At 31.8% G+C, this 19,200-nt stretch overlaps 1 protein-coding gene across 1 annotated transcript in view; it reads right to left on the minus strand.

Annotated features, from left to right (window-relative positions):
- The window catches only part of LOC141293014 (uncharacterized), a 31,822-nt gene extending 12,981 nt beyond the window's left edge, over window positions 1-18,841 (minus strand). Inside the window, exons 1-6 of the mRNA XM_073825061.1 lie at window positions 18,577-18,841; window positions 15,866-16,191; window positions 5,993-6,137; window positions 2,444-2,561; window positions 1,200-1,241; window positions 1,042-1,083 (exon numbers count right to left, since the gene is read on the minus strand). Of these exons, the coding sequence (XP_073681162.1) occupies window positions 1,042-1,083; window positions 1,200-1,241; window positions 2,444-2,561; window positions 5,993-6,137; window positions 15,866-16,037 (519 nt within the window). The 5' untranslated portion in view covers window positions 16,038-16,191; window positions 18,577-18,841. The remainder of the gene's footprint in view (window positions 1-1,041; window positions 1,084-1,199; window positions 1,242-2,443; window positions 2,562-5,992; window positions 6,138-15,865; window positions 16,192-18,576) is intronic.
- Window positions 18,842-19,200: the final 359 nt, after the last annotated feature.

Below are 19,200 nucleotides of genomic sequence, written 5' to 3' on the forward strand. Positions count from 1 at the left end.
ATTTTTTTTTTTTTTATATTTACTCTAATTTTACATAATTTTTAGGCTACTTTAGGTCTTTCTTTACACACACACAACAAAAAAGCCGATAAAAATATATAAACTACCCTAAAAATAACCTAAAATACAAAATAAAAGCCTAAAACAAAATACAAAACATTTGGAGACCAAATAAAACATAGTAGCCTAAATTTAAAAGAGCCAAAAAAAAAATTGCCTAAAATAGCATAAAATAAAAAAATCCCCTATACCCTAAAAGGTGACCTGAAATAAACCACACTAAAAAATTAACAAAATGGCCTAAAATAAAACATAATAACCTAAACAAAAATAAAACAGCCTGAAAAAAAAACAGCAGCCTAAAAACAAAAATTACCTAAACCCAGACCAAAATACAAAAAAAGTAATAAATAAATACACACATTATCCTAAACAAACACATAAATAATAAATAAATATAAATAAACATAAATAAATCAGCCTAAAAATTTAAATAGCCTAAAATAAAACATAGTATCCTAAAAAAATTATCTAAAATAAAAACAGCTTAAAAAATAAAATAGCTTAGTAAAATATAGTAGAGTAACAAAGCTATTTATTTTTGAAACATTGTAATGACGAAAAAAATAACATAATATATATAACTTTAAATGTATAAATATTTACAGTGCTTAACATTTTTATAATGTATACACACAAATAATAAAAAAGCCTAAAATAAAATAGCCCAAAAATATCATAAAACATAAAGCCTAAACAAAATAAGCATATCCTAAAGCCTAAAATACAAAGTCTAAGGCTACATACAACTTAGTAGCCTAGTTTAAAAAAAGAGCCTAAAAAATTAAATAGCCTACAATATATAGTAGCCTGAAGGTGATGAAAAAACATACAAGTTTAAATTTATAAATGCATTTAAATTTGAAAAAATTACATAAAATATAAATTGTGTTATGTGTGTGTAGAAATGTTGAAAGGTATGTCTTTGAAAACAACTCTACTAAACTATATGCTCTAATAAACATAACACAAGGTACTTACATTTTCTAAAGGTGCTGATGGCTTTTCTTCATTTACATGCATCTGTGGAATATTAAGACAATGCATTTATAAAATAGACACTTTTTAAAGTACCCTATTATGACACAACATCTCACTCATTGTTGAATACTTATATTTTCTGCAACACCAAAACACACCTGTGGAGGCGCCAGAGTCCTCAACTCTTTATCACTGTTGTCCTGTGAAAACAAACAGACTTCAGACTGAGCAAAACTCTTCGGCACTTCTTTACATTTGACATTTTATCACCACCATAGCAAAAAGCTGATGCAAATAACCACATTAGCCCATATACTTTAAGAACACTTAAAAATCCAAAGGCATTCAGATGTTTTTAGACTAGCGTTTCAGTGACTCTTCACTAATTGGCAACCATGAGCCACATGTGCAGATGTACAGGGACAGATGTTTGCGTTTAGCAAGTGGAGGATCATAGTGTGGCGATACTGGCCAGCACATCATCTCCTCCCAGGAGTGCGTTCGCTGCGCACGGTGTTGCCATGGAAACCCTAGTGCGAAACCCCCCACCCACCCACCTTAGTATAACAGGAAAGAGAACGTGGTGACATCTCCACATATTAAGTGAAAACCTCGGACAGACAGTTTTGAAGCGAACACTTTGTGTTGGAGATCCTGACCGAGATGAGTAACTCCCATGCATTAATTAAAGATGACATCACTGCACTTTCACAATGTGTCCAAACCCACTTCAACCTATTTTTTAGTGTACTGTTATTGGTGGCCCCGCCCACTCTGAAATCTAATTGGTTGAAATCCTGCTTTTCAAAACAGTGCATTAGATATAAATTCAAAAGTGTTTTTTTTTTTAATCACCTCACACTGCTTTAAATTGCTTTTCACATGGCAAAGTTGTCGCATCATTCCTGTTAAGGACACGGTGTTACTGCATAAGTTGGGCTGTCTGTCAGTATATAAAATCGGATGGATGCCAACTAGCCACACACAGACAGACATATTGATACATGAGCAGAGAGATGGAGCCGTAAAGAGCTGCGCAATGAAAGAGTTGTTGTGCCTGAGATGGAGAGGTAGGTGGGTGGGTGTGGGAGGTATTTTTTATTTTTTTAAAGGATGAAAAGGAATAATGGAGGAGAAGGGAATGAAAAAAGGAGGAAAGGGGAAAGGAAGGCGCAAAAAGAGGGAGAGATGGAGGTTGTGATTTATTTGGCTGTTGAACGATGACTCTCCCTGTGGAGAAAGTCCGTCTCGCTGCCCCTCGGCTGTGTCCGAGATTAATGGCGGCAACAGGAAGGTCACCTACACACGCTCGCACACACCGCCGCGTGGATACACAGCGGCACCAATTTAAGAGTAGAGCAAATGTGGAAGTAAACAAAACACACACACGTGAGAAACACACCTTAAAGTTCAGCTGAACTCCTGAATGTGCTTTGGGAGGAAGGTTTTCTCGCCCTGATCGTACAGGTTCTGCTGATGTTCGGTTTATCAGGTTGCTCTTTAAAGTGCTGGGCTGGTTGCTGAAATACATGACAAGACATGTGAAAACACGGCTAACTAAAATACGCCCTTCACAGTCAAACAAGTTTTTATTATGACACAGAATTTCTTTGGGATATTCATTTACTGTGCTTTATTTCTATGTGTTTACACACCCCACCAGAGGAGGAAAAAAGATGAAAATATAAAAATGGTTAAATTACATACTTTTATTTATAGTCCCATCAAAATTTTTCAGGGTCAGTAAAAATAAATAAATAAATAAAACCCCTATGAGGGATGGATTAAATTGATCGACTTTCTATTCAAAGTATCCTGAAAAAAAGCTAACAGTTTCCAAAAACTTATCAAAAATATTTATCAAAAATAATAAAAGAGAAATCTTTTCTAAGAATATAGGCCTTTGCTATCACTTTTTAGCAATTTAACACATCCTTGCTGACTAAAAGTTTTAATTTCTAAAAAAAAATTTGAATACAAAAAATAAAAAAAAAAAAAAAAAAAAAAGTACTGACCCCAAACTTTTAAACTGTTTTTAAAAAATGCTTTTATCCTATAAAAAAAAAAAAAAAAAAGCTACAATTTTCCAAAAATAAATAAATTAATAATAGAAAAATTAAAAAATTAAATTAAAAATAAAATACTGACGTTCAAAAGTTTGGGATCAGTAAGATTATTAATGTTTTTTAAGTAAGTTTCTTAAGCTCATCGAGTTTATTTGGTCAAAAATACAGAAAAAAATATATATTGTGAAATATTATGATGTAAAATAACGTTTTTCTATTTTAATATGCATTAAAATCTAATTTATTTCTGTGATAAGGAATAAATTTATAAATCATTACTCTAGTCTTCAGTGTCACATGATCCTTCAGAAATCATTCTAATATGCTGATTTACTATTTAATGTTGAAAACAGTTATGCTGCTTAACAGTTTTTTAGAACCTGTGATACTTTTATTAGGATTCTTTGATTAATAAAAAGTACAGTATTAATTCAAAATAGAAATCTTTTATAACAATATCTCTCTAACAATAGTCTTTGCTATCACTTTCTATCAATTTAACACATCCTTACTGACTAAAAGTTTTAATTTCTTTCAAAAGAAGAAAGAACACAAATGTACTGACCCCAAACTTTTGAATTGTAGTGTATATTGTTAGAAAAGATTTCCATTTTAAATAAATGTTGTTATCCTGAAAAAAGCTAAAACTTTCCAAAAAACAAAAAATACATTTAAAAAATAAAAATAAAATACTGCTGAAAACAGTTGTGCTGCTTAATTTTTTTTTTTAGAACCTGTGATACTTTTATTAGGATTCTTTGATTAATAAAAAGTACAGTATTAATTCAAAATAGAAATCTTTTATAACAATATCTCTCTAACAATAGTCTTTGCTATCACTTTCTATCAATTTAACACATCCTTACTGACTAAAAGTTTTAATTTCTTTCAAAAGAAGAAAGAACACAAATGTACTGACCCCAAACTTTTGAATTGTAGTGTATATTGTTAGAAAAGATTTCTATTTTAAATAAATGTTGTTATCCTGAAAAAAGCTAAAACTTTCCAAAAAACAAAAAATACATTTAAAAAATAAAAATAAAATACTGCTGAAAACAGTTATGCTGCTTAATATTTTTTTTAGAACCTGTGACACTTTTATTAGGATTCTTTGATGAATAAAAAGTTAAAAAGTACAGTATTTATTCAAAATAAAAATCTTTTCTAACAATACAAGTCTTTCAAAAAAGAAAGAATAAAAACTAGTCTCTGCATTAAAATCTAATTTATTCCTGTGATCAGAGCTGAATTTTCAGCATAATTCCTCAAGTATTCAGTGTCACATCATCCTTCAGAAACCATTCTAATATTCTGATTTATTATTAGAATTATGTTGTGTATGTTAACAGATGTGCTGCCAAATTATTTTTTGGAACCTGTGATTTTTCAGGATTCTTTGATGAATAAAAAGTTTAAAAGTACAGTATTTATCAAAAATATAAATCTTTTCTAACAATATAATCCTTTGCTATCACTTTTTAGCAATTTAACACATCCTTGCTGACAAAAAGTTTTAACTTTTTTTTTTTTTTAAAGAAGAAATTTACTGACCCTAAACTTTTGAATTATAGTGTATATTGTTAAAAATATTTATATTTTAAATAAATGCTGTTATCCTGAAAAAAAGCTCAAACTATTCAAAAAATAAACAAATAAGATCAAAACTTCCATTCAAAAGTTTGGGATCAAGATTTTTAATGATTTTTAAAGAAGTTTTTTTATGCTCATCAAGGCTGAGTTTATTTGATCAAAATAACAGAAAACTCAAATGTGTAAAATAAGTTTTTCCCATTTTAATATGCATTAAAATCGAATTTATTTCTGTGATCAGAGCTGAATTTTCAGCATCATTCCTCAAATATTCAGTGTCACATGATCCTTCAGAAATCATTCTAATATTCTGATTATTAGAATTATGTTGTGTATGTTAACAAACGCGCTGCCAAAAAAAATTTTTGACCTGTGATACTGTACTTTTAAACTTTTTATTCATCAAAGAATCCTGAAAAAAGTATTTGTTTAAAATAGAAATCTTTTCCAACAATAAAAAATTCTTTGCTATCACTTTCTATCAATTTAACACATCCTTGCTGTCTAAAAGCAAAAAATAAATAAATAAAACCTTACTGATCCCAAACATTTGAATTGTAGTGTATCTTGTTAGAAAAGCTTTCTATTTTAAATGAATGCTGTTCTTTTTAACTTTTTATTCATCAGAATCCTGAAAACAAGTATCACAGGTTCCAAAAAAAAAAAAAAAAATAGTTGGCAGCACAACGGTTGCCATCACTGATAATAAATCAGCATATTTTAATGATTTCTGAAGGATCATGTGACACTGAAGACTTGAGTAATGATGCTGAAAATCCAGCTTCGCATTACAGAAATTAATTCCATTTTAAAGTATATTAAAATAGAAAACAACTCACAATCACAATAATATTTCAATATAATATTATTTACTGTATTTAAATCAAATCGACTTTAAAAATCTTAAAATTCAAGTTTTCCACCACAGGAATAAATTACTTTTTTAAATATTTTAAAATAGAATTTTATCCATTTCACCAATTTCTGTTACTGTATTTTTTACCCTTGAACATTAAAAAAAAAAAAAAAAAAAAAAAAAAAAAAAAAAAAAAAAACATAAAATACCTTACTGACCCCAGATAGTAGTAGTCTACAGTAGTCTAAATTATAGTTCAATTATACTAGTACAACCTCTTTAAAAAAAAAAAAAAAAATCAAAATGCAATAATTTTTCTGATACTATCACAACAATTTTTTTTTTTTATAAAAATCAGAGGTGGTTTATAGCATTAAATATATTTGTTGTTATTCAGGAGTACCACAATATCTTTATGTGAAGTGAGTGGTTTCCATACTGTGAATTGTTGAGGACGCTGGCTGTTTTTCTTTCTCCAAACCCTGAATAGATGATCTTGGATTTGAGTTCATCCATCTCTCCAATGACAAAGACCTGCACGTCTCCATCTCGTCCCAGCAGCCAACTGACACTCTTGCTATTAGCTACAAAGGAAGAAAAAACAAACAGAAACAGTCTTAGTGGTTCGTAACATTTAGCCTTCTTCAAACACAATACGCCTAGATTAATATCATTTACATATTCAGACACATTATCATACTTCATAATTTATGCATTACATTTCCTGTTCTTACGAACGTACTTAACCATAACAAGATTAAGTATGTTAAACAGAAGTAATATAGACAAACAGTTTAAGGCTGCTAATTGAATCAAAGCTAAACATGATTTTATCACTACATTCCTTTATGAGAAGCTTATTAACTACTTGACAAGTCTTTTCTTAAGAACAAATGATGTAACCAAATTAAACATACAATGATACAATTTAAAAAACAAAGAAAGGTGACTTGTACTGTATATAACAGAAAGAAAAACATTTGACAGCATATAAGGAAACCCTCCCATGATGAACTGGTTCTTCTTGCAGGCCTTGTGGCAAAACAAGATTCCAACAAGAACAGCCCGACTGACACACTCGTGATCCCAGTCAAGACAAAACGATCATGTCAGACCAAACAGGCCGAACTGCCATAATAGCTACAAGGACCATGTGAAATGAGCAAGTGAGCAAAAACAGAACAGTTGTTTGTGTTTTTCAAATGTTGACTGACTAACATAACAGTATAAGATAAAATAGTTTGCTTGCTTTATTACATATATAATATTGTCTGACTCATCACTTCTGCCAGTGACTCAAGGACTTTGGGGATAAGTTAAAGCTAACATTAGCTTAAAAAAATCCACTGATGCTTAAAAGGTGTTTTCCTCAACAAACTTCTTTTTTTTTTTATAGTAGTAGTAGTCAGTGTTGTACTATTTAAGTTCAAACAAGACAAGACTTAGATTCAAGTCCATCTTAGGTCTGAATCTGTATTTTCAGGAGAATTTGGACTCAGCCAGGACTCTCTGTAACTGAGACACGCCCATTTGAGTCATAGAAAACTTTTTTACTTCTTTTTTTTACATCCATATTGGGCCTTAAAGAGGTGATGACAACAAAACAACATCTAATAATAAAGATGAAGTCTTTGCAGCAGTTTAAGGCTAAAAGCTTTTTACTCAAAACCTCACCCTTAGATGTGCCATTAGCCCTGGTCTCTCTTTAAACATACACTATCACTCAGTTTGGGGACAGTAAGATTTGGTAAATGTTTTTAAAGGAACTTTCTTATTCTTTTCAAAGCAGCATTTAATGAATCAAAAACAGAAAAAATGGTAATATTATCACAACTTAAAATAACCATTTCTATTTCAATATATTTTAAAATGTAATTCATTACTGTGATGCAAAACTGCATTTTTAATCAGCCATTACTCCAGTCTTTAGTATCACATGACCCTTCAGAAATACAGATGTCAAAAGTTAACATACACCTAGCAATAATGTTAATTATTTTAGCAAAATAAGAGGGATCATACAAAATGCATGTTATTTTTATTTAGTACTGACCTGAATAAGATTTCTCACATAAAAGATGTTTACATATAGTCCACAAGAAAAAAAATTAAATAATTGAACTAATAAAAATGACTCAAAAGTTTACATTCACTTGATTCTTAATACTGTGTTGTTACCTGAAAGATCTACAGCTGTTTTTATTTGTTTAGTGATAGTTGTTCATGAGTCTCTTGTTTGTCCTGAACAGCTATATACTGCCCGCTGTTCTTCAGAAAATTCTTTCAGGTCCCATAAATTCTTCGTTTTTCAGCATTTTTGTGCATTTGAACCCTTTCCAACAATGACTGTATAATTTTGACATCCATCTTTTCATACTGAGGACAACTGAGGGACTCACTTGCAACTATTACAGAAGGTTCAAATGCTCACTAACGCTTCAGAATGAAACACAATGCATTAAAGGAACACTCCACTTTTTTTGGAAATAGGCTCATTCTCCAACTCCCCCCAAGTTAATGAGTTGAGTTTTACCGTTTTGAAATCCATTCAGCCGTTCTCCTGTTCTGGCGATATCACTTTTAGCATAGCTTAGCATAGATCATTGAATCCTATGAGACCAATAGCATCGCGTTCAAAAATGACCAACGAGTTTCGGTATTTGTCCTATTTAAAACTTGACTCTTCTGCAGTTGTATCGTGTACTAAGACCGGTGGAAATGCAAAGCTTCAATTTTCTAGGCTGATAAGATTAGGAACTACACTCCCATTCCGGCGTAATAGTCAAGGAAGTTTGCTGCCGTAATAAGGCCGAAGCAGGAGCAGTAATACCACGCAGCACATGTGCAAATGCTAAACTAGCTGGGAACTCATTTCTGATAATACTCCGCCTGCTTCGGCCATATTACGGCAGCAAACTTCCTTGACTATTACGCCGGAATGGGAGTGTAGTTCCTAATCTTATCAGCCTAGAAACTCGCAGCTTTGCATTTCCACTGGTCTTAGTACACGATATAACTACAGAAGAGTCAAGTTTTAAATACAACAAATATGGAAACTCGTTGGTCATTTTTGAACGCGATGCTATTGGTCTAATAGGATTCAATGATCTATGCTAAGCTATGCTAAAAGTGATATTGCCAGAACAGGAGAACGGCTGAATGGATTTCAAAACGGTAAAAATCAACTTATTAACTCAGGGGGAGTTGGAGAATGAGCCTATTTCCAAAAAAAGTGGAGTGTTCCTTTAAGAGCCGGGGGTGAAAACTTTTCGAATCAGGGTAAATTTACTAAATTTACTTATTTTGTCTTCTGGGAAAGAAGTATCTTCTGTAGCTTCTGAAGGGCAGTACTAAATTAAAAAATATGATATTTAGTCAAAATAAGAAAAATGTACACATCTTCAATCTGTTCAAAAGTTTATACCCTCCGGCTCTTAATGCATCAGTTTTTCTTCTGAAGCATCAGTGATCAATTGAAACTTCTGTAATAGTCCCCAAGTCAAGTCAAGCCCTAAGTCAGTAAAATCATACAGTCATTGTTAGAAAGAGTTCAAATACACAAAAATGCTTAAAACTAATAATCTGTGGGGCCTGATTTTTTTTCTGAAGAACATAGGGCAGTTTAACTGTTCAGGACAAACAAGGGACTCAAGAACAACTATCACTTAACAAAAAAAAAAAAAAAAAAAAAACAGCTGTGGATCATTCAGGTAACAGTACTAAGAATCAAGTGTATGTAAACTTTTGAAAAGGGTCAATTTTTATAAATTCAAGCATTATTTTCTCTTGTGGACTATATGTTTACGTCTTTTATGTGAAATATCTTATTTAGGTCAGTACTAAATAAAATGACATGCATTTTGTATAATCCCTCATATTTGGGTAAAATAATTAACATTTTTTAGATTCTGCAAGGTGTATGTAAACTTTTGACCTCAACTGTATATGATGATTTTCTGCTGAAGAAACATTTTTCATGTTCATTCATGTTGAAAGCAGTTACTTAATATTTTGTGAGTTATGTTCAGAATTGATGAATCCTTCTTAGTTACTTTTGTTTAAATCAGTAAATCCTTGGTAAATAAAAGCAGGCAAATATGCAGTGCAATATGTAGGACACGTAACAAATCAATAGTAAAAAAAAAACAAAATCACAAAATAATCACAAGACAAAACACATCCACATCATCCATTCACAACAGCTGATAATCAAATCTACAATCTCAACGCTCTCCCTTTTTCTTCCTCCTCGGTGCGTTTTGAACGCCTGCGCTTCCTGCACACTTCCTGTTTTATTGGCAGTCATCTGTGTGAGGGAATGGAACTTGGCCTGGCTGACATTTCCTTTCTTGCTCTAAAACTGGGTCAGTCACAGAAGTGTTTCCTCTGCCTCGTGTAGCCTGCTCACTCAACGCTAGGGTCAGGATGTCTCCAGAGACTCTCTTTATTGTGTTAGTTTTTTTGTTATGCCATTGTGCTATTGTGTGACAGAACCTTGAATGACTTTATTTGACATTTTATCCGCCATTTTATCCACTTCGCTAATAGACACCATGGTCTATAAGACAGAGGCAGTCAAGATGTTGTATCAGTATGTCTTGGGGAAACGATTGACCTGCAAGAGCAGCTGGCGTCGTCTCAAGGAGATAGAAGACTCACTGTTCTCCTCTGAGGTCTGAAACTCAGAGACCTGATAATAACTGCTTTGTTACTAAGCAAAGACAACTTCCTCTTGGAGTTACGCACGTCAACCTAAATTATTGCAGTGAACTTCTGTATGAACCCAAGGGGACGGTTGTACACTGGCCCCAAAAAGTTTCTGGACACTTAAAGGGATAGTTCATCCAAAAATGAAAGTCATTAATTACTCAACCTCATGTCGTTCCAAACCTGTAAGACCTTTGGTCATCTTTAGAACTCAAATTAAGATATTTTAGAACAAAATGTTGCACACGCAATCCTGTGCACAAAAGTATTCTCGTAGCTTCATAACATTACAACTGAACCACTGATGAACTATTTTAACAATGTCCTTACTACCTTTCTGGGCCTTAAACGTATCAGTTGCATTGCTGTCTATGCAGGGTAGGGTTGTACCGATAGACGATAGTATTTTGTATCGACGATAGTCAGAGATATTGCCTGTTGCTGACGCTTGACGATAGTAAGATGATTATTATTATTATTATTATTATTATAATGCGTCAAAAAGGCACCTCACTTTAGCGATGCGGCGCGGAGAGTCTGTTCTAGGATGCCTCAGAAACTTGCCGCGGTGTAAACAGGATAGAGTGGCTGCGTCGTGCCGCAGATGTGTGCAGTGAAAATGGGTAAGAGATTTATTCATCAAACAGTGTACTTAGATTAAGTGTAGACTTAAGTGTAGACAGTCATTAGGATAAAGGTAGTAAAATGTGGTTTAGGCTGAATTAAATATGATATATGAGAATCCGTCTGTATATAGTAAACATAAACATTCACCTCAGTAACATCTATGCGTTAACTAGAATTATGATGCGATAAAATGGCGCTAAACATATGCACGTGAATTACACGCACATCGCTTCCCCACAATCTATATGAACTGAACTACAACATGAACTGATGGCAAAGATCAGGCATACAGCGGTAATATTATCGCAATATGACGGGTATAGAAAGATACATTTACATTCAAGCACGCACATTTAGAAGATTGCAGAGAATGAAACCGAAAGTAAACTTAAACCTCTCCGACAGAACTACAGTCAGCTCTCTGTACACGCACAGCTGTGTCACAGGTCACATGCACTACCCTTACAAAACGAATAAGGAATTTATTACATATTGACACATTTACATATTAAATAAATTAGCACGATAGTATCGTGTATCGGCGATCTCAAAGGCTGACGATAGGAAGATATGAAAATTGAGCATATCGCCCAACACTAATGCAGGATCAAAAACCTCTCGGATTTGATCAAAAATATCTTAATTTGTGTTAACATGAACAAAGGTCTTACAAGTTTGAAACAACATGAGGGTGAGTAATTAATGCCAGAATTTTCATTTTAAGGTGAACTATCCCTTTAAAGCTTTCATTGCTGTGCAATATTTTTACCTTATTGACTAATCCAGCTGAGGATGATCTGTCAAAGTTCTGGCTCTTCCAGTAACAAAGCTGATATGCCAGATTCCATAGGCCCTCTGTATGTCTAACCTGTTTATACGGGTGTAACTTTAGCAACGTAACGTTTCATTTTTCATTCTTTTGTTTGCTTTTTTTCCACAGCTCTGTCTCTTTTGCTGTTTTAGAGATACCCTCTATCTTTCAGATGCATTCCTCTCATATCTCAGCTGATTACTCCTCCCTTTTACCAGCTTTTAGACAGCTGTCCTCCTCACTAAAGTCTCGTATTTGTGACCTTTATTGATAAAAACTGGTCAAATTGAGGGAAAAACCCTCATGTTGTAGATAGTTCTTGACTGGATGTTTACAGTGTTTCAGTCAGTGTCACACTGAGGAGATCCTTTTAACTAAAATCAGATTCTGTTGATATTGGTCATGACAATTGCCTGATGACGTCTCAACATCTCGTGAAGACTCTAAACTTGTCTGGTCTTGTGTTTTGTCTGTCATGTAGACATTCCCAGTCGTAGCATCAATTACAATAGCTTTCATCTCATACAATATAATTACTTTTATGTTTCTTTCTGTCATTCAAACATCTGTGTCCACCAATTCTGACATCACAAGACGTTTTACCATGATGTCTGCAGTACCACAGTGGAGAACTGGGTGCTATCGGCTCAGCTATTCGGCTCTGACTGAGTCATGTGCCACATTAAGATTCTGACCATATTAAGTCATTTAAAGCCAGCCATAAAAAGCAAGAGTTTTCTGTGGCTTACAGATGTGGGGACAGGAAACGCAATGATTAAAGAGTCGCATTAGCAATTCAAAGGTCCCACATTTAAACCTCAAGATGTTGACTTTAATTGCATGATGAGTGTCCTTCTAAAAATGTCAACTGTATGTCTTTTGTAAAAGTGGCATACAGTCAAAAAGGATCTTGTCTAAATGTATGACTTGCTTAAATTGTTTTACAACAAGTTGTTTTAATGATCTACGCATACCAATGTCAATCTAAACTCGTGACATTTTTCACTGTGAAACAAAATGTCTGCTGTTTATTTTTTTTTTTTTTTGCAATTAAAAAAAATGCATGTTGACCTCTGGTTAATCAAGTTTGGTTATTAAAATAAATAAATAAATAAATAAAATAAAATAGTAACACTTTACAATAAGGTCTCATTTGTTAACATTAACGCATTAACTAACATGAAATAATATATATTTACAGCATTTATTAATCTTTGGTTAGCTAATAAAAATGTTCATGTTCATGTTAATTCACAGTGCATTAACTACTGTTAACAGACACAACTTAAAAATTTGGGTAACACTTTACAATAAGGTTCATTAGTTAACATTAGTTAACCACATTAGTTAACATGAACTAATAATGAACTGCACTTATACAGCATTTATTAATCTTTGTTAATGTTAATTTCAACATTTAATAATACATTATTAAAATCTTGTTAACATTAGTTAAAGCAGTGTGAACTAACATGAACAACTATATTTCCGTTAACTAACGTTAATAAAGGTTAGTAAATACAGTAACAAATGTATTGCTCATGGTTAGTTCATGTTAGTTAGTACATTAACTAATGTTTAACTAATGAACCTTATTGTAAAGTGTTACCAAAATTTTAATAATGTATTAGTAAATTGAACTTAATATTACCTAAGTTTTACATAAATATTGGTTATATTATATTAACTAATACAGTTAATGCATGTAAACAAATAAAATCTTATTGTAAAGTGTTACAAATAACAAAATAAAAATAAAATAAACTTACAATAAGGTCTAATTTGTTAACACTAATGCATTAACTAGCATGTAATGAACTAACAATGAACAATATATTTTTACAACATGTATTAACTGTTGGTAATATTAGTTAATAAAAATGTTCATGTTAGTTCACAGTACATTAACTACTGTTAACAGATACAACTTTAAATTTTAATAATATATTAGTAAATGTTGAACTTAATATTAACTAAGATTAATAAATGATATATAAATAGTTGATAAGAATAATTACTAATATAGTGAATTCATGTAAACAGTTGAAACCTTATTGTATAGTGTTGCCAATAAAATAAAAAATAAAAATAAAAAAATGATAAAATAAATTATACAGTAGTCAACATTTAAAGTGGATCAAAACATTTAATCAAAGTTCTTCTAAAACCAGAAAATAAAATAAAATAAGGTCTTATTTGTTAATGCATTAACTAACATGAAATAATAACGAACAATATATTTTTACAGCATTAATTAATATTTGGTAATATTAGTTAATAAAACTATTCATGTTTATGTTAGTTGACTGTACATTAACTACTGTTAACAGGTACAACTTTAAAAGTTAATGTATTAAATATTAACTTAATATTAACTAAGAATAATTTATATAAAAATATTATTAATAACTAATATAGTTAATGTAAACAAATGAAACCTTATTGTAAAGTGTTACCAATAAAATAAAATGAAATAAAATAGAACATAATAATAATAATAATAATAATAATAACAATAATAATTTACATTTTTAATTAATGTAATAACTAAGAGGAAATTTTTTAAATAATTTTTTTAAATAAATTCTATATAAATATTGTTAGAATTAATCAATATAGTTTATGTATACAAGTGTAACAAATAAAATAAAAAAACAACAATTTGTTAACATTAGTTAATGCATTAACATGAACTTACAATGAACAATATTATTTTTAAAGCATTTATTAATCTTTGGTAATATTAATTTAAAAAAAAATCATGTTAGTTTGTTCACAGTACATTAAATACTGTTATACATTAGTAAATTAACTATGTAACTAATTCTTAGTAACTAAGATTAATAAATGCTATATAAATATTTTTCATATTAGTATAGTTAATTCATGTAAACAAATGAAACCTTATTGTAAAGTGTCACCAATAAAATAAAAATAATAAAAAATAAAGTGGTAACACTTTACAATACAGTCTCATTTGTTAACACTGATTAACGCATTAACCAACATGAAATAATAATGAACAATATATTTTGACAGCATTTATTAATCTTTGGTAAGATTAGTTAATAAACATATTCATGCTCATGTTAGTTCACAGTACGTTAAACTGCAAACTTTAATAATGTATTGGTACATTTTTTACGTAATATTAACTAAGATTAATGAATTCCATATAAATATTGTGCATATTAACTAATACGGTTAATTCATGTAAACAAATGAAGCATTATTGTAAAGGTTAAAATAAAATAAAAATCTAAAAATACAAATGTTAAAATTGGAAAAATTGAATAATAATGTTGTTGTTGTTATTATTATTCAAATTATTAATAAACTACAATTGCAACTAATCAAAATAAAAGTAAAAACAACTATAAACAACAATTTTAAATATATATATATATGTGTGTGTGTGTGTGTGTGTGTGTATAAACTGAACAACAATAATAATAATAATAGTAGTAATAATAGTAATAATAATAATAATAATAATAATAATAAAAGACTTCTAAATAAGTAAAATTTGACCCTGGGCCACAAAACCAGTCTTAAGTCGCTGGGGTATATTTGTAGCATTAGCCAAAAACACATTGTATGGGTCAAAATGATTGATTTTTCTTTTATGCCAAAAATCATTAGGAAATTAAGTAAAGATCATGTTCCATGAAGATTTTTTGTAAAATTCCTACTTTAAATATATCAAAATGTAATTTTTGATTAGTAATATGCATTGTTAAGAACTTAATTTGGACAACTTTAAAGGCGATTTTCTCAGTATTTTGATTTTTTGCACCCTCAGATTCCAGATATTCAAATAGATGTATCTTGGCCAAATATTGTCCTATCCCAACAAACAATACATCAATAGAAAGCTTATTTATTGAGCTTTCATATGATATATACATCTCAGTTTTGTAAAATTTAACCTTATGACTGGTTTTGTGGTCCTGGGTCACAAATGATCTCATCCAGGAGTAAATGTACAGAGGAAATATTGTACCAATATTGTGGTTAAACTAAGTTGAAACAGTAAGATAAAACAGTAGATAAAATTAAGATTTTATGTATTTAAAGTTCTCAGAGAACTCGCTTCAATAAGATGCGCAGATCACATGACATATCTGCTTTAGATTTACTCAACACAATAATAAACCTAATGCCCACCTGTCTTTGGTTTGGGTCTGAGTGGTTCCCTCTCCAACTTCTCCTCTCGCTCCTTCCAGCGCCGCACCTGCTCCTCGCGCATCTTCAGAAAAAGCGTCTTCTTCTGCTCGTCGTTCAGAGCGTCCAGCACATCCGGGTCGATGTACATATCGTTCAAGATCTGCTGCAGCATGGCCGTGTGTGTGGTGCACCCAAATGTCTCCTGAGATTCGACAACAGTCCTTCAGAACGAGGATGACGGTGGTAAAGACGACGATGAAGCCCAGCTCGGTCCGTTCACCACACACAAGCTCTCATCACTAATTAGCAGCCATAAACTGGACACGCTGTCAGAAAAGAAATAACAGATTACAACATCTGGAAGCAATTTGATCTCTTTAATAGTTTGTTTGCTCTTTCTCTTCCTGTGCAGCTTTGGATTTTTGGTGTGTTATGTTAAAAGTCCAAAAAAGTCCTGATCTTTTTCTCTCTCTTTTTTTGTTCCCCTTGGTTCAATTATTTGTTTATAGAGTCTCCAGAGCTACAGTTTTCTAAATGGGTGCAATTTGGAATGATTTATGTACAAAAAATAAATGAATACATAACTAGAAACACACTGCCGCTCAAAAGTTTGGGATCAGTAAGATTTTTAATGTTCTTTTAACATTTATCTCTTATGTTCATTAAACTTCCATTTATTTGATCAAAAATACACAAATAAAAAAGTTATATAATGAATTATTGCAATTCAAAGTAAGTTTTTTTTTTTTTTTTTACTATACTTTAAAATATTATTTATTTCTGTGATGTAAAGCAGAATTTTCATTAGCCATTACTCCAGTCTTCAGTGTCACATAATCCTTCAGAAATCATTCTAATATACTGATTTATTACTTTTATTATCAATGTTGGAAACAGCTGTGCTGCTTAATATTTTTGGGGGGTCCTGTGATACTTTTTTCAGGATTCTTTGATGAATACAAATTAAAAAGAACAGCATTTATTCAAAATATAAACCTTTTCTAACAATATTTACATTTTAGTCATTCTGCAGATGCTTTTTTCCAAACAGGTATACAATACAAGTCTTTACTATCACTTTTTATCAATTTAACACAAACTTGCTGAATAAAAGTATTTATTTATTTCAAACAAAAAAGAAAAAACTTTGAAAGGTAGTGTATATTGTTACAAAAGACTTATGTTTAAAATAAATGCTGTTCTTTTTAATGTTTTATTCATTAAAGAATCCTAAAAAAATAAAATAAAATAAAAAATCACAGGTTCCAAAAAAATATTAAGCACAACAATTGTTTCCAACATTAATAATAAATCAGCATATTAAAATAACTTCTGAAGGATCATGTGACACTGAAGACTGGTAATGATGCTAAAAATTCAGCTTTGCATCATGGAAATATATATATATTTTTTTAACTATAATGAAAGAGAAAAATCACTATTTTAAATTTCAATAATATTTCAGAATATTACAGTTTTTTCAGTATTTTTAATCAAATAAACGGAGCCTTGATGAGTAGAAAACTCCCAGAAAAGCATTAAAAATCTTTTTGATTCAAAACTTTAATATACGTGTGTGTGTGTGTGTGTGTGTGTGTGTGTACCTGGTATTCATCACGTTGTGGGGACCAAATGTCCCCACAAGGATAGGAATACCAGTAGATTTTGACCTTGTGGGGACATTTCTCAGGTCCCCATGAGGAAACAGGCTTATAAATCATGCACAATGAGTTTTTTTGATGAAGTAAAAGTGTGCACAATCTCCTGTGAGGGCTAGGTTTAGGTGTAGGGTAGGTGTAGGGCCATAGAAAGTACGGTTTGTACAGTATAAAAACCATTACGCCTATGGAATGTCCCCATAAAACATGTAAACCCAACATGTGTGTGTGTGTGTGTGTGTGTGTGTGTGTGTGTGTGTGTGTGTGTGTGTGTGTGTGCGTGCGTGTGTACACACTCCTTTATCATTTCCATTTTATAAATGTATTTGTATTATTTGGTCATAGCTTCTAAAAACACAAAACAAATAATTCATTAATAAAAGTTACACTGACAACTTAGTACAAAGTAATTTTCAAACAATAAATAACATTTTCAATATTTAATCAATGATCACCTTTAGTTTAGAGACATTATAAAAGGACTTTATTACATATACTGTCTTTATAATACCACACTTACTTCCTCACACAGTATAAACACTGTTTACACATCAAAATATGCAAATATGCCTGTATTTTAGTAAGCAAGACCCCCCGGTCATTATATTTAGAGGTCCTGTGCATCAAAAAGTTAAGAAACCTCTGCTAAAGAGCATATTTTCACTCAAACACATGGTCTCCCAGCTGTTTTAGGCCTGAATGAGGGGATTCCACAGGAACGGGGTTCACTTCTGTCGTCAGAAAATCCCCCCCCGTTCTTTTCACAAGACACTTTTGCTCTATTTTAAAAATGGTCTTGTTTTGGCCACAACTGAGCTAGCATGCTGTGGCTTCTTCAAGAGAAAAGGCAGGCATTAACAACTCAAAAATCCTGAGATAACATCATACACAAAAAAACTATCAAAACAACTGTGACTGAGACAAGAAAAGTAGATGTCTGCCTGCCTGTCTACACATTTAACAGACTGCAGTTAATGTCTAGAAATGGTGGCAAACAGAAAGAAAGTTGGAAAGAGAAGAAAAAAAGCCTGTGTAAAGTAGAAATGTACTCACAGCTGGGTGCGGACGCTCCACGACAGACTTTAGTAAGAGGGAGAGTGAGTGCTTGTGTGTCCTTCTTGCCTTTGTGTATGACTTAGCTGGTGACATCACAGCATTCCATAGTCTCTCTCTCTTTCTCGCCTCTCTCTCTTTTTGCTTTTTCTCCTTTCTCTTTAACAAACGTACATTACACACTGTCCCTTGCCTTCGCACAAACACACACTTCCTTTCTGTTCCTGTAACTCTCTTAGGCTGGAGGGAAACTCAGGAAGCAGACCTCAGCTGTTGGCACTGCAAACGAAGTAGCAGCATCCTGTTTAAGAGAGACAGGCGGGAGAGAGTTTGGGAGAGAGGAGGAGGGGCGGCTGAAGGAGAAGAAGAAGAAAAAAAAATGACACACAACTTCATCACTGAAGCAAAGGAATTTACAGAAAAACACTTGAGAGGATGAGTCGGTCTTGACATTAGTCAGCGTACTTTCAGTGGCAAAAATAAAACACAACTACGTTATTTGGCAAGTAAGGGACTTCCTCTCTGACTGAAATGTTCCCAATGATCACATACATATACTGCAGCAAAACTCCCCTTTGTTCTTTCCTTATAAATCTTAGTTTAGTGTAAACTGACACACAGGAA

This window comes from Garra rufa, chromosome 19 (assembly GCF_049309525.1).
Source record: "Garra rufa chromosome 19, GarRuf1.0, whole genome shotgun sequence".
Classification (NCBI taxonomy): Eukaryota; Metazoa; Chordata; class Actinopteri; order Cypriniformes; family Cyprinidae; genus Garra; species Garra rufa.